Source organism: Tauraco erythrolophus, chromosome Z, assembly GCF_009769465.1.
Source record: "Tauraco erythrolophus isolate bTauEry1 chromosome Z, bTauEry1.pri, whole genome shotgun sequence".
In the NCBI taxonomy this organism is placed as follows: domain Eukaryota; kingdom Metazoa; phylum Chordata; class Aves; order Musophagiformes; family Musophagidae; genus Tauraco; species Tauraco erythrolophus.
The window spans coordinates 19,399,550-19,421,248 of NC_141496.1; the positions used below are offsets into that span (position 1 = coordinate 19,399,550).

A 21,699-nucleotide genomic window follows, 5' to 3' on the forward strand; every position below is an offset into this window, starting at 1 on the left:
ATTGAAAATGTATAGGAGTTTACCTTCCTGTGAGCCATTCTACTTTGTTGTTCCAAAAAGGGAAACTGCAGGGTTTTGTAGTTTGCAGGGGAGCAAAGCTGTGTTGTGCATGGAAGTTGGAATCTCATTGCACAGCGTATTCATGGTTGGATGTACCTAGCTAAATTACGCGGGTAGTAGATGTAACATTTTGGTTATATATATCTGATGACTTGAAAAAGTGAAGCAAAAACCCAGTCAACTCTACATCTTCTATTGAGATTGAAAATATCCTTATTTAGCAGGAGTCAATCAATGTGAAAGACTCATATCCTGTGGATAACAATAGTTTTGCTAGCATTGAAGAACTTTCTATGAGAAGGGGTGGTCTTCCAGCTGGTGCCTGTGACAGAAAAGACCTTTTGTTATCTACCACTGACTATCTGTGTGAGCTGAAACTGTTCAGAGTCATTCCCGGGTATTTGTTTCCCACCTATAAAACAGGAGGGATATCAGTCGCTTTCCCACCAAGGCATTGTCCCAGCAGTTTTAATGGTGTTTTCACAACTGCTGAGGCCCAGAGAGAATGCAGTTGAGAAAAAAAAACCCCAGTGGGGTGGAGAGGAGAAAATCATAGAATCATAGAATGGTTAGGGCTGGAAGGGACCTTCAAAAGTCATCTAGTCCAACCCCCCTGCAAGGAACAGGGATATCTCCAAGTAGATCAGGTTGCTCAGGGCCTCGTCCAACCTGGCCTTGAACGTCTCCAGGGATGGAGCATCCACCACCTCTCTGGGCAACGCGTTCCAGTGTTCTACAACTCTCATGGTAAAAAATTTTTTCCTAATATCCAACCTGAATCTACCTCCCTCTATTTTAAAACCATTACCCCTTGTCCTATCACAACTGGCCCTCCTGAACAGCCTCTCCCCATCTTTCTTGTAGGCCCCCTTGAGGTACTGGAAGACCTCTATAAGGTCACCCCGGAGCCTCCTCTTCTCCAGGCTGAACAGTCCCAACTCTTTCAGCCTGTCCTCATAGGAAAGGTGCTCCATCCCTCTTATCATCTTCGTGGCCCTCCTCTGGACCCTCTCCAACTGGTCCATGTCCTTCTTATGTTGGGGACTCCAGAACTGGACGCAGTACTCCAGGTGAGGTCTCACGAGGGCAGAGTAGAGGGGGAGAATCACCTCTCTCGACCTGCTGGCCACGCTCCTCTTGATGCAGCCCAGGATGCGGTTGGCCTTCTGGGCCGCAAGAGCACATTGCCGGCTCATATTGAGCTTCTCGTCCACCAGTACTCCCAAGTCCTTCTCCTCAGGGCTGCTCTCAATCTATTCACCACCGAGTCTGTATTTGTGCCTGGGATTGCCATGACCCAGATGTAGGACCTTGCATTTGGCCTGGTTGAACTTCATGAGGTTGACACGGGCCCACCTCTCCAGCCTGTCGAGGTCCCTCTGGATGGCATCCCTCCCTTCCAGCGTGTCGACGGCACCACACAGCTTGGTGTCATCGGCGAACTTGCTGAGGGTGCACTCCATGCCACTGTCCACGACACCGACAAAGATGTTGAAAAATATAACAAAAGACTCAAGGGTTGAGACAAAGATGGGAAGGGATCACACACCAGTTATAGTCAGGGGCAAAACAGACTCGACTTGGGGAAAAATCAGTTTAATTTGCTACCAATCACATCAGAAAAAGATAATGAGAAACACAGCCAAATCTTAAAAAACACCTTCTGCCCACCCCTCCCTTCTTCTCGGCTCTACCTCCTTCCAAGAGCAGCGCAGAGGGATGGGGAATGGGGATTGCAGATCAGTTTGTCACACGCTGCTTCTGCTGCTCCTTTCTCCTCAGAGGGAGGACTCCTCGCGCTCTTCCCCTGCTCCAGCATGGGGTCCCTTCACACGAGAGACAGTTCTCCACGAAGTTCTCCAATGTGAATCCTTCCCACAGGCTGCAGTTCTTCACCAACTGCTGCAGTGTGGGTCCCTCCCACAGGGTGCAGTCCACCAACAGACTGCTCTAGCACAGGCTTTCCCATTGAGTCCTGGCCTTCTTTGTGTGCAGCCACCTGCTCCAGCGTGGGGTCCTCCACGGGCTGCACATGGATCTCTGCTTCACCGTTAATCTCCATAGGCTGCAGAGGGGCTGCCTGCCATCTCTGCATGGGCTACAGCGGAATCTTAGCTCCGGCACACCTCCTCCTGCTCCTTCTTCTGCTGAGTAACATGGGAGGTGAAAGAGTCCGTGCTAAGTCATTGCATGGTGGTGGTTTTTTGGTTGTTTTTTAAAAAACTTGAAATCTGTTTGCTTACATCACTAACCACATTCTTGTTAAATGTTGTTAATTAAAGGTGCTTGATCCGATTGAGTCATTTAGGTTAAATTTAGGTTGTATTTTCCTTTGAGCACTGAGGGCCCTATCCTGCAACGGGCTAAGCATCCTCTGCTCCCACAGCCTTCTCAGTAGGAGCTGGAAACACAGCATGCCCCAGGACGTGGCTGGGTCCTTACGAGGCCAGATCACACACAGTCTAGCGTAGTTTGAAAATATGGTGAAGCTTTTCAAATGTGTTTTGATTCATATGGCATGGACTCTCCCACAGTAATAATTTCTGTGCCTTAATATATCACTGTTAATATTTCGTTAAGCAGTAAAATCTTGCTATATTTTTCAGGCCCTCTGCTCTATGTGTCCTGATGTGAAAGGAGACTGCTATTTTTCCTTTTAATTTCTCCAGTGCAAATAAGTGATACGACTTTACTGTTCCGTTTCACCCCAGGCAGTAATTTCAAACAGTTATCCCACTTCTCTTGGGTTTAATGACGCTACCGGATGATGGAAAGTGAGTGACCTTTCAAAATGGAGTCAACTATAATCACTCCGCCACCGAGCTCCTGGTTTTCTTTTCTAGAGGAGCAGCCTTCGCAGTAGCCCCGTAGCACCTGAGGGGGCTGTGAAAGAAATGGGGGTGTTTATCGATCGAGGTGCTGGCGTGACTCACATCGCTGACGCCTCCGATGATAAACAGTTGTGTGAGCAGGTGAGCAGTTTGACCCGTGTCTACTAGGAAGTTTTTCAGAGGAGTTTTTTTCAGGAGATTGAAATGCAGTGTACCCCCTCACTTGAGGCAGTATTACCTGAAGGTTTTTCTTTGTCAAGAAGAACTCGAGACCCCAACTCTGAAGCTAAAAAAAATAATATTCCAAAGTGATCATATTTATGTTATTTTGATTCTGCCTGCTTTGAACTGTTTGCAGTTCGGTTACCCAGTATTGTGTATGTTTTATGAATCCCAACATGCCTGAGAAAACAGTTTGTATTGGTAATACTATACTGGTCCCGATTTTAAGATGCAGATGTCTGAATCAGATTTTTCAATCTCTATATTTAGGTTCCTTAGTACAACGACCTCAGGAAACAGGGTGACAAGCACTTGCAGCTACATTGCTGCTTTCAGTGATGCTTTCTCTGCAGTCTGGGGCACTGCTGGCTGAACCGTTCTTCGAGTCGCTGCAAGTGCATATGGTGTCAGTGAGACATCAAGAAGGGAGGAGTTGTTCTTTGGTGTTTGATCCTTTTTTCTTTCTTTCTATAGGTTCATTGGTTTTCTTCTCTTTATGCCATCTCATTTTTCTTTACGTTAATCTTTATAGCTCTGTCTTTGTTAGAGGCTCTGAGGAGACCTTCAGATTAAGACCTCTGTATTAATGAAAGACTTAATGGTTTTAATCTCACGTTAGCAGAAGATTGCAGTTTTCTGGCCATGTTTGCTTTCATTCTCTAGACCTACTGGAGATGCTTAATAATAGAATGTCTGATTACAAAGCTTATTGCTTACAGGTTGTTTCCCGTCTTCAGGATGCTTTCCAAAATTTGGTGATGATTTCGGTGGCAGAGTGCTAAACTGTACAGACAGAGCAAGGAGTAAGGAAGGGATAAAGGGAGTACATAATCTCTGATATTTTTTTATTGCAGATTTGCTGATGAGGAAGCTGAGACAAGGGTAAACCTTCACTTTTTTTAAGTCAGTGGGCATTTTGCCTGTTGAATTTCATAAGGCTAGAATTTTGTTGTGTATTTGAAAAGTATGTACCAATTTTGAGTACCTTAGCATAAGTCTTATTTTACCAGTTTCTGAAAGGTGTTTACATGCTGGCCTCATAAAAGGTGCTTAGGTAGCCGAATCTCTTTTAAGATACCTATATTTCTATAGAAATCCGTGATAAAATGGACATTTTTATGCCTTTGTGAGTGCACTGAATTATCTAAAATGGTGGATGTGTACTGATGGGATTTTCAAAGTAGTATGAACAGTTTAGGTGTCTAACTGCCGTTTCTGCTTAATTATTGTTGCCTAATAATTTTTTAAATCTGGACTGATGGTTTCCACTGGTTTCTGTTGGAGATGTAGAGATTCGGCAGACGTGAAAGTTAAATCAGTGTCTAGAAAGCTTTGTAGTTACTGATCGCCTTTTGAAAATGTGTGCATTTTTTCTTGCTGGGAGGCATATAGCAAGTCACTGTAACACAGTTGGGAATAGAAATACCTCTGCCTTTGTGAGAATACAGGGGCTTCCTAAGCCAGTGCTTCATCTGACTTGTAATTAGATTTTTGAGAAGACAGGAATCTAATTAAGACTGGTGGAGGGATTTTTTAATTGTGTCTTTACAAATTAAAATGTCATTTAAAATCTAACTACATATTGGGGTATGGTACTAAAATTATTTTTTGTTAGTTGTTCTATAGTTTGCTTAGCATTTTCGGTAGGGATGTCTGCCAGACTATATTCAGGTATGGTTGTTTGAGTGTAGTAGGAAATTAGTATTCCATGAGCCGTCGTGCATCTAGAAGCATTCTTTGGCCCAAGAACAGCCCATGTATTTAGAGATTGTTCCTTATTAGATGAGCTGTTACTAAATATGCCTTAATGCAAAAGAAAATAAAATAGTGCAGTATGCTTTCTATGGCATTCTGTCATGAAGAAGAAACCAGAGTGCATGATATTTGGGAACAGCTAAAATTCATGAGAAGTTGGTGGAAGAACTGTTTCAGATCTAAACCAATGCTGCCACTTGAAATGCATGAAAAGCGCTTGAACTGAAATTCCCTGCTGCTACTATACTGCACGCTATTGAAATATAGTACAGGGGTATGCTTTGAATTTTTTTTCATGAGTCGCACTGAGAGTCATCAATGTCATATTCAACCTACAACTTGGTTCTCTGAGCTACTAGTGAGAAAGGCAAGCAACATTTTACTCATTCATAACTCATTGAAACTAGCAATGAGAAACATATTTCTTAGACACCTTGCCAATGCAGAATTTTTCCATTAATTTTACTGAAGCTCCTTTTCCATCCTGGCTTTAAGTGGCCATGTGATTAGCCCTCTACCTCTTCCCTGGGAGACTAATTCACTATTTGATAGCATTCTCCATTTCTGATTTTAGCCAAGTTATACTTTTTCCTCTAATTTCACCTGAATATGGCTTGTTGTTTTCCCTTGGGCCATCGTGTAAATATGATACCTGTTTTCATGTTTGCACTCTGGAAAACACGTCTCAGCAGTCATCACGTTTCCTACCACGCTTGCTCTTTGATTTGCCATACTTGGTATATCTAGCTGTCTCAACCCATTTAAATTTTTTTTTTTGCTCGCCGACCTGTTCTGCCAGATTGGTGATTGTGTCTTGATGATTCCTGTGCTCCCCTCAATTTACTGACATCTTTCTAATGCTAAGGACACCCGAGACTGAACGTTGTATTTGAAGTGTACCTGTGCCCTCAGACTGAAACTGTCGTATCTGAAAGGAAAGGAAAAATAATCATCTTTTCCTTTTGTCGTCTCATAGTGAATTTTCCATTTTATTTGCTGTTCATGAGTGCGTGCTGTTGCTGACTGTGGTATAGTGGCAGAGATGTTACAACTATCGCACTGAAGCTGTAGGAGCAAGAGTCTGACCTGCTGTCGTGTTTCCGTTGTCCATTGCACCGCTGTAATTCTTGGGTCTTTTTTCAGCTGAGGAGGCAAACCCTGTGGGCATTGCAGCTAGCTGCGTAGCACCTCCTCTTGTATCTCTAACTACAGAAAATGGTGTGGTTTTGACCATTTTAGTGTCATGGGACAGCAGGATGAGCCAGCCCCTCAGGTTTGTGAGCAGTCCTACCAGCTGTGAGGCATAGGAGTTGGGAACAGCAACTGTTGCTTTGGATTAATATGTGTGCAGGATATGGGTCCATGGTGTATCATAATCTAGCAGCTCTCAGAGGCGGACATTGCCTTACTGACTTGACCAGGAGACTGTGTGTACCTGTAAGCAATAGATAAATAACTGGCTGTAGGTATACCAGTGGTCCTGAATTACATGGATATTGGCGTGAATAAACTGGGTTGGACAACTTCATAGGTAACATCGATTGAAAATCTTGCCCTATGGGATTTTGTTGTGTTGAATGTTTGCAAGAATATGCACTTTTAGTTTAGAATATTCCTAAAAGCTATAGCTTGTTGTTCAAATTCTGTATTTGGAAGTTACATATTGGGTTTGTGTGGGTGTTAATGGAAGCTGTATGTATGGAACTTACAGAAAAAAATCATTCTAGTCCATAAATATAGTATTTCAGCTATATCAAGACGTATTGGGGACTTCATTTATGGGCAGGGGATGTGGAGGGAAGGGAAAAAAATGAGCTCTGTGAGATATCTCAAAGAACTGAAGAGAAGGAGTATTTAAATTTGTTTCTTCTTCCCTGCTCAGCAGTGGCTGTCGCACAGCTCATTAGATAAACAAGCAAAATGCCAGCTAATTAATGAATGTATAGGGTGATCTAAGAAGGATGGCTAGGACTTTTTCCCTTTGCCGAACACTGCATGTAAAGGAAAGGAGCTATTCCACTTGTTAGAGACACGATGAAGTTGAACAGTGAATGTCTTCAGGGATTTATATGGGCTTTGGTTTTGTTTCTAATGATTGGTAAGATGCTGGAGTTATTTGCTAAAATGATGTGGTAAAACTTCCTATGACAAGATGCTCTCTTCTTTTGCTTGGATCACTGTAACCGTTTGGTTTGCCGTTTGCCCTGTGTCTCTGCCTTGGGATCATGGTTGTTTCTTTTTTGTCCTTTTATTTTTGTTTCGAAAGATTGCATCACAGAGGCTTCGTACAGGGGTCGGACAAGGGGTTTCTGTTTAATTGATATGAATTGAAAACTGACTTACTAGAATTACAGCCACAAGAACCTCAAACAGCCTTCCACTAGGAACAATGTGGACCAAACCTCATAGCTTTAAGATAGCTCTTAACTGGCTCCAAAAAGGGCATATCATGGTTACTTCTGACAGCAATGCTCCAAAACAAAAAGAAAGAAACAGAAGAGAACTAAAACTTGCCTCCTTTAAAAAAACCCACAGACAACCTGTAAAATACATGTAGTGAAAGAAGATGGGCCCAACTGTGGTAATAAGGTGCCGAAAGGCTATGATCATGTATGCTGCTCTGGCTGCAGCTGAGCTGGGTCAAGAGGTTACTGTCCCGAGTTTGTTTTGCACTCTGTGTCCTGGGGAAGACTGAAGTTGTCTGAAGAGCTGATGGGGAGGATGGAGGGAGAATTCAAACAGGTTGGATCAGTGGAGAGAAGGAAGAACGCAGAAGAGAGGTTTAAAGAGTATCCATGTCGAGAGGAGTGAGCTGGACCTGATCAGACAGGGTGGCTGCAAGAAGAGGCGACTTCTGTAGTTCTACTTGAAATGGTCTGACTCTGGTATAGTCTGATTGTGGGTGACCCAGTTTTGCACACATAGCCATATTTTGATGTAACTCTTTCTAGAATGACACACAGCATGCACTTTGTTTTTTTTCCCCCCAAATGTCCTTGATTTGCTTGTTTCTTAGGTGCTATTTTTTATTTTTAGGAGTGCCCTCCTGTTTGTTGGAATGGTGATTAATCTTGTAGATTTTGGTGCATTTACTAGAAGTTGCTGTGCCTTTTTCATTGGGTGCTTTGCAAAAGGGAAATGGTTGAGCTGCAGTCTTCTGTATCCCCTGTATTTGAATAACACGCTAAATCAAGCAGCACTTTTTGAATAGTGTTCACAATTTGATTCAGATGCATTTTGGTTGTGTGAAAGGACCAGTAGTGCAATTATTCTTAGTGACAAATGCAAACATATAATAGCTTTGACTCAGCGCCTGTGTTTCTCCAGGTTACGTCAAGAAATTAAAGCAGTGCCATTTTTGACACATTGACACTGCTCATCTCTCTTTGGAATAGTTCTAATTTATCATCAGTAAATGTGCCTGGGACTTTTCATATGTCATCACACACACACATTCTCCAACATGCAGAGGAAAAGATTACTCAGAGTCACTTGTTATTCTTTTCTGTGTAATTACTGATGCACCATGGAGAGTTTTGATGTATAGTGAAAGGAGCGTGTGCACAAATTTCAGTTCTTCGCAAGCACCTGGCTCTATCTAGCAGCAAAAAATAGCTGTGACTAATGCTGGGTCATCAGTTATTGGATCACAAGGGATACAGAAACTCGTTGAACTAATGTGTTTCACAAGGAGATTTAAGGTGGCCTGTATATCTGAAAACAAATTGCTGAGATGCAGACATGTGCATTCAGAACGTTTTAAAGGGTAGTTGAAAAGCTGTTTAGAAATCCATGAGGTTTGTTTTAATCGGGAATCCCGAAGACAGCATAGATGTGAAGTAGTTCACAGTCCAGTTGTATAGCAAGCTGCAAATATATTAAAAAAAAAAAAAAAAAAAAGGAAAGGAAAAAAGCGCTCACCAAAATTTGTACCCTTTGGAATACATCTTGAAATTTTTAGCAAAGCAGTTAAGCACTTGTTTCTATAAATACCAGGAGTTCGGTAGCGGCCAGAAGTCTTGTATTTTCTGTGCAACTTGCCTGTAATCTTCTTTTTCAAGTACTAAAGTCTCCCTTGGACTTCAGTGGGATTTAATTCAAGTTCTAAATTCTGTAACAGAAAAGAAAATAAATATTAATATAGTGAGAATGTTCTTTCTGCCCTTGATTAACAGTCACTTTTTCCATAGCTGTGCTAATACATGCATGAAAACTTAGATCCACCTCCTTTTAATTTTTGTCTCATTTGTGGAGACTTCTAATTCTATTTTCCAGAAGGTAATGAGGTTGTTCTTCAGTAATTGTTATTTTATTTAATGACACCAGGTTTTATTTCATTGCTTTAAAAAAAATACAAATCCTGTGCTTCAGTAGTTATGTCACTGTGTGAATGTCATGGTTTGATGTGGGGGGGAGGTTCTGGTGGCAGAAGCTGCCCATCAGACCGGACTCCCATACCCCTCGGAGTTGAGCCAATTGGCGCCTCTGCGAATTGCCCTATTTATGTCGGGTCAAAGGAACTGTAAAGGTGTGCCTGTGCCCAGGAGCGAGGAGAGGGGAGGGGGGCACGTCCCCTGCTCCCTGGTGCCCGGCTGGTGCCACCTGCTGAGGATGGTGGTGGCAGAGCCACTTGGGGAACTCGGGGAGCGCCCCGCTCCTGGGGTGCCCACCGGGCCGAGTTCACCCGGAGAGGACTGAGATCTGAGAGAAACGGCCACACCGACACCAGGTCAGTGAAGATGGAACAGGATGAGGTGTGCTGGAGCTGAGTTTCCCCTGCAACCGGTGATAAGATGGCAAGCAGCCCCCTTGCAGCCATGGCAGTCCCGGGGGAGCAGAGACCCACTCACAGCCTGTGGAAAACCCACGTCGAGAAGAGATGCCAGAGCCTGAGTACGGTACGCATCTAGAGTCCGTGGGACAACCCCGTCTTTTTGTTTAAAGGAGATGCCTGGGCCCGAGGACTATTGTGAATCATGGGCACAGGTAGAGACGCATTTTAAGTCTGTGTGACGACCCAGGCCAGAGCGAGTTGGAACAACTCCCTAAGCATCCGAGACTGTGGTAAAGCCCACACCGAAGCAATCCGATGGGTAAGGATTGCATCCTGCGGGTAGGACTCACGCTGGGGAAGTTTGTGGATTTTCCTCGAGAGTAGGGGATCCACTGGAGAACAGGAAAATGGTGTAAGAACTCCTTCTCCTTTAAGAGAGGTGCGGCAGTAAAAACATGGAATGAACTGACCTGCACTCCCCCATTCCCTGCCCCCCTGCACCACTGGGGGCAGGAGGTAGAGCCGGGAAGAAAAGGAAAGGGGGGTGGAGAGGTGTTGTTTTTAAGATCTGGCCTTGTTTTCTTTTATCCTTCTAAGTAACTGGTTTTGCTTGTCTTTATTTGTTTAAGTAGCTGTTAATAAATTGTTTTGCTTTAAGAGCGGTGAGTCAGTTTTGCCCGGGATCATGGTTGGTGGGTGCTCCCTCTGTTCTTGTCTCATCCCTCAGTCCTTTTATTATATTTTTTTCCTCTCCACTTTACTGGAGAAGGAGCGACTGTGTGGAGTTTAGTTGCCGAATCGGCCTAACCCACAACAGTGAAAAAGCAAAAAGCCTGAATATTTATTTGTATTTTTAAAAGCCTTACACAAACTTTTATTTTCAGAACCATGTCATGTGATGTGCTGTCTTCCTTATTTATTAGAATAAGTCCTATTCTTTCTTTCTTTCTTTCTTTCTTTCTTTCTTTCTTTATTAGGATGACGGCATTGAGTGCACCCTAGTAAGTTTGCTGATGACACCAAGTTGTGTGGTGCCGTGGACTCACTTGAGGGAAGAGATGCCATCCAGAGGGACCTTGATAGGCTTGAGAAATGGGCCAGTGCAAACTGCATGAGCTTCAACAAGTCAAAATGCAAGGTCCTTCACCTGGGTCGGACCAATCCTAGGCACAAATACAAACTGGGCACAGAGTGGGTTGAGAGTGGCCCTGAAGAGAAGGATTTGGGGGTGTTTAGAGATTAAAAGCTCAACATGAGCCAGCAGTGCGCTCATGCGGCCCAGAAGGCCAACCGCATCCTGGGATGTATCAAGAGAAGCGTGGTCAGCAGGTCAAGAGAGGTGATTCTTCCCCTTTGCTCTGCTCTTGTGAGACCCCACCTTGAATACTGCATCCAGTTCTGGTGTTCCCACCATAAGAGAGACATAGATTTGTTGGAGCGTGTTCAGAGGAGGGCCATGAAGATGACCCAGGGGCTGGAGCACCTCTGCTACGAGGACAGGTTGTGGGAGCTGGTATTGTTCAGCCTTGAAAAGAGAAGACTTCAGGGGGACCTAATAGCTGCCTTCCAAAACCTGAAGGGAACTTACAGGAAGGCTGGGGAGGGACTTTTTACAAGAGTGTCCACTGATAGGACAAGGGGAAATGGGTTTAAGTTGAAGGAGAACAGATTTAGCTTAGATCTTAGGAAGAAATTCTTCAGTACGAGGGTGGTAAGACTTTGGAATAAATTGCCCAGAGAAGTTGTGGATGCCCCCTCTCTGGAGGTGTTCAAGGCCAGGTTGGAGGGAGCCTTGAGTAGCCAGATCTAGTTGAGAGGCATCCCTGCCCATGACAGGGAGGTTGGATTAGATGATCTCTGAGGTCCCTTCCAGCCTATGCCATTCTATGATTCTATGATTATTTCTGACTTGCGTGATTCTAATTACTGTTCGTCTGTCTGTCTATTTGGAGGTGCATGTCATTTTGTGGTTAGTGTTTTACACAACTGGAACTTTTCAGTTCCATACATGTTTTTGTCACATTGCTGAGACTGTATTGTAAAGGTATCATGAATTAATAGAATGCACTTCTTGATGATTTGTATTGGCTAATAGTATTTACTTCACTCATTAATGCGATTTGCAATGCAATAAAATGGGCTTTGTACTGTCATAAGTGTACAGATATAAATACATTTTAAAAGTGTCTGTATTTCTTAGTAAAGACATTGTAAATGCTAGCAATAGTTAATTACAAAATTTATCTGATAAGAAAATTCAGAATGCTGCCATAGTTTTCTGTATATTTCTGAACATGAGCTTTAGTGGAGCACTTCTTCAGCAGATCTGTGCTGGATGGGATAGTCTTTCAAAAGTCCCAGAGTGGAAGAGAAAGACTATTTTTCCTGTAGTGTGATGGCAGTGTTTTTTAAGAGCTCCATTGAAAGGTAATGAAGTGTTTCATAGCACAGTAGTCATACAATACCAAGTGATGAACAGGTTGCCCAGAGGAGTTGTGGATGTCCCATCCCTGGAGGTGTTCAAGGCCAGGTTGGATGAGGCTTTGGGCAACCTGATTGAGTGGCAGGTGTCCCTGGCCATGACTGGGAGGTTGGAACTAGATGATCTTTGTATTTTGCCAATTCTCGTGTTCATAAATTGTCAACAAACCTAACATTTATCATTCACTCATGGTTGTGGCAGTTGAACACAAAAAGAAGAGTTTGCATTAAAGTTTCTTTCTCCTACCTGTAAGTAACACAGTAGTAATTTTTGCTTATTTTTCAGTTGCTTTATAGTTATTTTGTTTGCTCTGTTTTCAACCTAGAGCAAAATGGTTATCTCCAGGCTGTGACTTTGGAAGGCTTGTCTTTTGGCAGTGTCCATTAAGCAGAAGAGATCTTTTCGCCATAGCAAATTTCTGCTTATGGCTGCTGAGTCTCTTCTGCGGTTATTTGCATGCGTGTCATCTTTGTACAAATTGGAAGAAAGACTTGACATTGAAGCCTTTTGCAGTGTGTTTTACAATTAGTTTCGAATTGTAATTCTCTTCAGAGAATTTCCTCATTCAAGTAAGGTCAACTACATTAAAAAAAATAAGATTAATGGATTTTTTTCTTGTTAAGTATTCCAAATTTTTGTGTAAATAGCCTACCTAGTTTTTCAGCTGGCCAATACCTAAATGCTTTAATCTCCTACCAATTCTCAAAGCACTCTTTCAAAGGTCAGATATTTTGGGAATGCAATCTGAAAGTCTGTTTGGATGGAATCCCACAGTACATCTATTGAAAATCCTAATTTTCACCCTGTATTTGTGATATGATTTGTTGCCAAACTATTAGGTTTTAAACTGGATGTCACATCAGTTACTAGAAAAGAGAGTGTCCTATGCTCGTGGTGGAATCCTTTTGGAACCAGTTTTCTTTAATTTGAGGAAAAAGACTGGTCAGAAGTGAAATAGTATGAAGATTCTGGCTTCAGGATGAAATGATGGTCTTGAACTAGAACAGGAGGCCAAAGGCTGTGAAAGTAATAGGAATCCATTGAAGAATTTGGAAGCATTTTCAAAGATGAGGAAACAAAGGAAAGATGGGGGGAGTGGAAATATTTTCTGTATCATTAGTGGACATTCATGAAATGTTGTTCTGCTGTGGCATGTTATTTGTAGATACTGAAGATAAGTAGCAATTTTGAGAGTTGATAGCTAGAAATTGGTAGAAGAATACAACTTCAGTTGCATCTGTTCAGTTGGACCTTATTCTTATTCCTTCTTACTGCCTTACCTAGAAGAGAGTAAAAACATCATGTCTATATCATGCTGTGCTTTCAGAAATATTACGCAGGTGATTAAAAAGGCCCTTCAGCCCAAAGTTTTCACCAGTATAATTTGTTTTTTCTTATCAAGATTTCACTTTTCTTAAGCTCACCAGCTTGTTCAGAAGTTGACCCTGGAATATAATCAGTACCACAGTAGCATTTAATCTTATATATTTGTCCACAGCTTACTTTGCCGAGTCTTAGTATTTTTCTTCATGTATAAAGTTTCATGCTTCCTGTTAACTTAAGGCATTACTTCATTAATGAGCTAGATCTGGCATTTTGGATATTGTAAACAAAAAAAAATTGCTTCTGAATTCTGTAGCTCCAGATGCATGAAGTTTAAGGAAGTCCTATTTACTCGTTTCTTGTATCTGCCATTCAGAGAGACCTGGACAGGCTGGAGAGTTGGGCAGGGAGAAATTTGATGAAATACAGCAAGGGCAAGTGTAGAGTCTTGCATTTGAGTAAGAACAACCCCATGTACCAGTACAAGCTGGGGACAGAACTGTTGGGGAACAGCACAGGGGAAAGGGACCTGGGTGTTCTGGTGACCATGAGCCAGCAATGTGCCCTTGTGGCCAAGAAGGCCAATGGCATCCTGGGGTGTATTAGAAGGGGTGTGGTTAGTAGGTCGAGAGGGGTTCTCCTCCCCCTCTACTCTGCCCTGGTGAGGCCGCATCTGGAATATTGTGTCCAGTTCTGCGCCCCTCAGTTCAAGAAGGACAAGAAACTGCTTGAGAGAGTCCAGCGCAGGGCCACAAAGATGATGAAGGGAGTGGAGCATCTCCCTTATGAGGAAAGGCTGAGGGAGCTGTGTCTCTTTAGCTTGGAGAAGAGGAGACTGAGGGGGAACCTCATTAATGTTTATAAATATGTAAAGGGTGACTGTCATGAGGATGGAGCCGGGCTCTTCTCAGTGGCATCCAATGATAGGACAAGGGGAAATGGATATAAGCTGAAACATAGGAGGTTCCGCTTAAACATGAGGAAGAACTTCTTCCCAGTAAGGGTAACAGAACACTGGAACAGGCTGCCCAGAGAGGTTGTGGAGTCTCCTTCTCTGGAGATGTTCCAAACCCGCCTGGACACGTTCTTGTGTGATCTGATCTAGGTGGTCCTGCTCTGACAGGGGGATTGGACTAGATGATCCTTTGGGGTCCCTTCCAATCCCTAACATTCTGTGATTCTGTGATCTTGGTGTAGATTTGCATTAGACTACCGTAAGATTCCACATGACAAAAAAATGTTTTCTTTCTTCAGCAAGTTTGCAAGCTACAACATTAGCACATGGAGCTCTGGCTCTAGCAGAGATAGCTATAACGGGAATGTAAACTAGATCACAATTTCCACACTTAATAAGGCAGTAAGTCAGCTATTGCCGTGGGACAGAGCTGGTTGAATTGTCATAACCATTCCATAGGCATAAATCTTAGACTTGCACCAGATTCTTCATGCTGTTCCTGCTGCGCACAGCAGCTGGAAATTCAGCTTAAAGAATTTCTTACCTAGAGAGGAACTACAGGTGACATAGATTTGAGAGAACGTGAATTCGATGGGAAGACACATCATACACTCCAGTTCCAGTGTCACTGTTGTGGCTTCAGGATGCATGTCTGAGCCTGGGGTTTGTACCATGACAGGTAAAAACTGCAATTCAACGCATAGGAAACACTCTTACAAATTGATGTAAAGAGGTGAAGCTGGTTCTTTTCCTTTTTATGAGAGTGCTTTGTCACAGTAACTTTTGCTTTGCTGCTTTTCACAGTTGTCATGGATTTTTTTTTTTTTTTGGTCCCAGAGATTCAATTTTGAGGTAATATTTTGCCTAGTGGTATAATCAGTTTGGACTCTGGTGTCCTTTTAACTAGCTTTGAAAATTATGATAATGTCAAACAAAGGTGAATCTGCTTCTTCTGTATCAAATTGGGACAGATTAATCTGAAAAATAGCAATTGTATGGTGGATCCCTATCAAGTTGATGAATTGGTTCTCAAATGCAGATGGAATTTTGCAGGATGATCTTTCTGAAGAAGGAACAGATATGGTTAAAACACACTGGAAAATGCTTGCAAGGAATCTCCTGTGAGTAGAATAGTTACTAAGCTAAGGCTGTGGATTTACATGTTAATATTATTTCAGGCAATAAGAAGTTTTCATTAAAAACTCATAGTCAGTGAAACATGACAGCTCTTACTAATTTCTTATATGGTGCTTTACTGTTTGTTAAAGAACAAAAATTTTACTAGACCATTTCTAGTATGAAGCTTGTTCTGAGCTTAAGGGTCGAGAAACATAAGTACTGTAGGATGCCTTCTGCAGAGGGTTTAAGCGGAATAAAACAGAAATAACATCATCATTGATGCTTTGTTTACACCCAAGAGTTTAACTATGTTCGTGTAGCTAGAGCAATATAACTGAATGAGCAAGGACAATGGTTGACTGGTTAGGATGTGTTTATAGGAATGCAAATAAATTATAGTGCTGTAAGCTGTATTTATAGCAATGTAACTGCAATAGGGTTGTACAGAGGAACTGCATTGCCAGAAGGAAAAATCATATCCCTCACTGGAATAATCATGTTGTACTTCTATGTGGGAGCCAGGCCTGAATTAATTCCAGATGCATTTCTGAGTACTTAAACGAGAAAGCTGCTTCAGTAAAGGCTTTCTTTGGTGCTGAGAGGATTTAACACCAAGAGGTGTGGAACATCTGCATCTTCGCTGAAGTCTGTGCTGTTTAAGGTGCTGTAAGCCATCACAGTCCTGTGTTTCTGTCTTGGCTTTAAATCTCATTGAAGTCAGTGGGAAAATGCTTGGGTGGCTGCAGGACAGGAGCCTCTTAAGAGACCTTTGTTAGCCTGGTCTATCTTCTTTTCTGACAAATTAGGTGCGCAGTCAGTAGGAAGCAGTTTATCCTGAGTGCAGAAAAATGTGCCAAAGTGTGATCATATGTGACAATCACAGAGGCGAGCTGGGACACAAACCCAAGTTTTGTTCTCCTCAGTAGTTTTCTTTCCGCTTTTTGCTTCCATAGCCTGCACATAATGAACATAAGATTACAAGCCCAAGCAAAACACCACCAACTCTCTCTGGGGGCTCAAACAAGCCATTTATTCTCCCCAAATATGAGTTTAAATAGGTGTGAGAGGAATGGGCTGTCTAAAAGGCTGTTCCTATAAGAGCTTTCTCTGGCATAATACTTCACTAATACTTCTCAGAGTGCACTGATCTGGGGACACTGAAGAGAGGGCAGCACAAAAATCCCAACATGTGCTGAAGATGTGTATTTAGATGGAAAGAAGACAATTAGACTTTCCCCCCTTATTTTTTTTGACAGGGGCGGAACTAATAGTGTAAACTGTGTCAGATTAAACACACGCAGCATAATAAACTAATAGTTCTGCTGAGTTGAAGACTAAACTAAGTTTTTTCAGTTCCTAGATTGTCAGTAGTGTTTCTAAAATAACCTACTAGTTTATTTTAATTGGAAGTAAATATCCCATTTCAGGCATTTTGTTCTTTAATCTTTGGTTCAGACCTCCTTTAAACATTTTCCTCTGAAGTGGCAGCTCAGACTTACCAGATTCCGTTACTATTTCCAATGTGCTACCATTTAATTTTGGTTTGGCAGATAGATTTTCTATTAATGCTTTTCAGATGGAGGTGACATCGGATTTGGTGGCTAACTTTTTTCTGTAGGAGGCTTTTTATTACTGGGATCCTGGAAAAATTTTACTTTACATAATTTTTGCTTTTTCTTTCTCCTCTCTCATCTTAGTAGTGAGACCACTGCTTGACCCTGACCCCACTGGGTCTGGGTCAGACCCTGAATTTTCTTGTAGTCGTTACAGGATCTGGTTTGAGACTGTTTCCAACTTGCATCTTCGTCAACCTTTTCGTTTTAGTTCCATCTCACAAGACCTACAGTACATTTTTTTCTTATTAGTTTCCATTTAACATTGCCACAGCTGCTGCTGCTGTCACAGATAGCACGTGATAATGAAGAAGGAAGAGAAACACACTTTCGTAGGGTTTCTGCACACACGCACACAGAGTAATTATATGGGCGGATGACCCGTGCAGACCACCTGGTCCACTGCCCACTCAAAGCAGCAGTTAACTTCGAAATCAAGTCTGCTTCCAAGTTAGATTACGTTGCTGAGGACCTTATCCAGCCCTCAGCTGGATATCTGCACTGATGGAAATACTTATGTGGAATTTCCCTGCTTTGCTGCAGTTTTTAAATTGAATTGAGATGGTTTTAAATTAGAATATGGAGTGAGTTCTAGAAAGAGTTTTCTTTTCTTGGAATAGAAGTCCACACTCAATGATAACCCTGTATAACTAATAGTCGAACAAACCCATACACAGTAGTTCTGGAGGCAGCGAAGAGGTATGCAAGCAGGCAGTCTGAAAGAGTAAGACTGAAGTACCTCTTTTGACAGTAGAATGAAGAAGTCGTATTTACAAACCCAACGTCTAGAAGATGGATTTTGGTAAGAACAGGCCTTTAACTTCCTTGGAATTTTTTTGGCGATTTTTGTTGTTTTTTCTTTGCACCACAGGGCAAAATTCTCCACACATGACTGCACTGAGATGTAACATTTCCTTATTGTGGAATATTTGGCTGTTTAAAATAGTGATCTTTTATGCCATACCAGATTAAGTAGATTTAAATACTCAGTCTTTAGAGAGAATGCTCTAAGATGAGGCAATACATATGCTGCCTATTCCAAATGTCTGAAAAACAATTAGAAAAATCCCAAAACGTTGAATTTACACAGTGATGAGATTTAATTCTGGCTTGACTGAGGCTATCAAGAGTTGTGTGGCTAAATCTGTTGTCAGCTGTAATAAACACTCTTTCTGTTTCAATTTATGTGAACATTTGCAGCTGCTGAAGAAGCAGGCATCTTTGCCTCTTAGTCAAACAATACATAAAATGAATTATGCTAGAATAGATGGTGGGCAAAAACAGGTGACAGAACTGTGCAGTAATAGATTGACTTGTGGAAGAAAGTGTGGAGGGACTTACTTTTTCATATTGATTCCTTCCTACAGTCGCTAGATTGTAAAAGTGAAGCTCATTTAATGGAAGTCCTTGAGAGAGAAAAAGAAAAAAATCGTACATGGTTTTATCTTATAGTCTACATGGAAACTGTATTCATGTGATTTAGAAAGATCCACTGAATCAATTTTCAACGATGTACAATACATACCAGAATTTATTAAGAGGACCCTTGTCTGTCTGCTTAACTCACTACAGACATGAACACGTGCCATGTATTATTTAGATGTATAAGTTGACATATACAATTTATAGGATTTAGAAGTGAAAAGAATATTAATTATACAACAGAAAGCTTTCATCATGCTACAGAGTTGAATGTTTGTAACACAAAATGAAGATGCACATTAACCGTAAGAAAAATCAAAAGGACTTGGTGGGTAGTTAGATAACTGAGCAGACCATCGTGCCCATTTGTCCTGCCCTCAGCAGTGAATTTAGTGAAGATCTCACTGACCTGTAGGGAAAGCACATGTGGCCTGAGCTGGAGGACCAGGATGGTGTGTTTGTGTGACTGTTCTCTGATGAAATATTCAGATAATCCATGTAGAGAAGCTACCGTTAATATGGCCGCGGCTCTTTCAAATTTGATTTGAACTCAGCTTGACAAATAAAATTGCCAGGACTGTTCTAAGTATGGGGGTTTGATGAGTGGAAGAGGCCCGCGCCATCCAGAGCTTTTGCTGAGACTAACAGGAGCATGCAGAAGTGCCCCAGCCAGTGAGAAAGGCTTCCTGCTGAGTCTTGAGTCAACCCCAGCGACCAGATGTGAGGAAAACTGGACTTTTCTAGTTCTAGTGTTCAAAAAGCAAATTTTTTTTTTTTTTAAAGCATAAATACAGATACTGTGAAATGTTACTCTAAAATGAATATAATGCGGTCTTGATGTTCTTTTTAAGAAGGTTGAAATCGGGATGTGTGAATTTAGAACAGTAAGCTTTTAAAGTGGGCATGACGCTTTTTTTTTTTTAGCTGAATACTTCAAAAGCCATCAAAATAGCTGTTACCTTCTGTCCTGGAAATTGTCAAGAACCTATAAATAAACATAAAATAATACAAGAGCAGGAAAAAAGTGCTATGCCAGCAGTTAATGTTGTTGTTATTAATGCTGTTGTTTGTTTGTTTGTTTTTCTTGCAGTGTATCCTATTCGGTGCATGTCTCTGAGGATTACCCAGGTACAGTGCAACATTCTTGTCCATGACATGTGTGTGCATGTTGCTTCAATTTCTTATATTTAGATGAGAATATCTTAAAGCGTGTTGATGTCTTCAGATGCGTCCTTGTGCTAATCGTTTTCCACTAGTGAGATTATTTCCACAGTCATTTCTCCTTTTCAGGCGTCATTTATCAGCAGGGTCAGGGTGAGAAAACCTGGTTGACAAGTTTACAGAGACCGGAGCTTGTGATGCGTTCGGTGTCCGGAGCCAACAGTGATAGGAGTGAGAAAGCGCCGAGCTCCTCTTTGGCGTGGCAGATAAAGCTTGATCTTTCGAGAGGCAGAGCAGTCTGGCATGGGGCCAGCAAAGCACTTCTGCATTAGATCTTAATGAGACTACTCACATTCTTCCAGTTAAGCCTGTGGACTGTGTGCTGATGTTTCTGAGGGTTGGTTGGAGCCAAGGGTTTGTGTACGGGTATGTCTTTGGTAACATAAGCTCGCAAAGCTGCTCCCAGCTGCTCGGTCCTGCCTGCTTTTCATAGCCTGAGCTGGGTTGGCAAAGCGTTTGTGTAACCGTACGGCCGATCTAGACAAGGGGAACCATCTAGACCAATCTAGAGGAGGCAGGAGCAAAAGCTAGTTTTCAGCTAGCTTATTTCCCTGATTTCCTTCATAAAGGGACTGCACAGATTCTTCAGGTGACACAGAGGTCAGCAGAAGCAGCAGAGGGAAGCAGATATGAGGGCAGGCAGGTGCTGTGCAAGTGGAGGTACGTGGTGGTGCTGTTGGATTGCATCACATTGTGCATTTTGCACCTGGGATTGTTTAGTAGTGTAAGTACCATGAATGATACAAAACCCTCTGGCCTTTTTTGGTCTTTATCCCTAACATCTCTGTAATATTTCTAAAAGGAGTATTTCTTGTTTCTTTTAGAATCTCTAAAGAAGTGAGGCTTTGATCTTCTTCACTGATAAGTAGACTATGTCTGTTCAAAACACCAGAGTGTTTGAAGGAGACAGAGAGAGAAATCAGCATCAGCAGTGATGCTAAATAAAATGGATTATGTGAAAGAATGTTAACAACCTTTATGAGAGACATTATTTTTACTGGTGAAACTAGAGGGAAAACTGATATTAATAATAATCTATTCAACATGTGGTAAGGGATGAAACTGAGATTCATAAAATGTGCAGTCATACCATTAATAAATTAATTACTGATTACTCCATTGGCCTGACAATGATCGGGGGGACAAACAGTTGAAAAAAATCTGCATCGTATGTTATTAACAATTTGCTTTATTAAACATGACAGAACTTGATCTCTGGGAATCCTTAACTAAATGGCAATTGGAAGCTCTGAATGAGCAGTTACTCTCACAGCACATGAGATCTCATCTCCTGGCAAACTCTTCTGTCTGACGGACCTCAGACTTCCCTTAAAAATGTTATCTGCAATATGCCCTGATGGCCTACAAGCCTGAGTGACTTTGGTGGACTCTGAAATCTAGTGAATATTCCTGCCATCATCTCCTATATTTTAAAGCTAGATAGAATTTGAACATTTGAACATCTTACACTGTAGCTAACTTGGGGCAGAGAGGATAAACCAGCTGCACTTGTTTACTGATTAAAGTCTAAGCCTTCAAGGCTCTGGAAGACCTGATTTCATTCATAGCTCAAGCTTCTGCAGGATGTATGTTTGCTTTGTGATGAAGAGGTGTTCAGTATGTTAGGAATGATAATGGCTTTCTGACATTTTACAGCTTTGATTCTAAAAATACTCGTTTTGATGTGGTGAAACAGATTCTTTGTCTCCTCTCTTTTTCCTAAATGTCTAACTTAACATGACTGCTGACTGTGACTCTCTCCTCTGGCATGTGTTTTAAGGGATGTGTCAGGGATGTGTCAGGGTGTGGTGGTGTCAAGTCTGGGAAGCTCTGTGCTGATGTCCTTCCTACTCAACTGGAAGGTGATCTTCAAGAATTGCTGCTAGTTGATAAGAATTCACAGCAGCACATGCTCTTCAAAT

At 41.9% G+C, this 21,699-nt stretch overlaps 1 protein-coding gene across 2 annotated transcripts in view; it reads left to right on the forward strand.

The window, feature by feature from the left end:
• Nucleotides 1-21,699, forward strand: part of PARP8 (poly(ADP-ribose) polymerase family member 8) — a 135,448-nt gene that overhangs the window by 43,903 nt on the left and 69,846 nt on the right. For both annotated transcript variants that reach the window (XM_086628795.1, XM_086628794.1), the window contains exon 3: nt 19,647-19,684. In XM_086628795.1, coding sequence (XP_086484921.1) covers nt 19,647-19,684 — 38 coding nt within the window. The remainder of the gene's footprint in view (nt 1-19,646; nt 19,685-21,699) is intronic.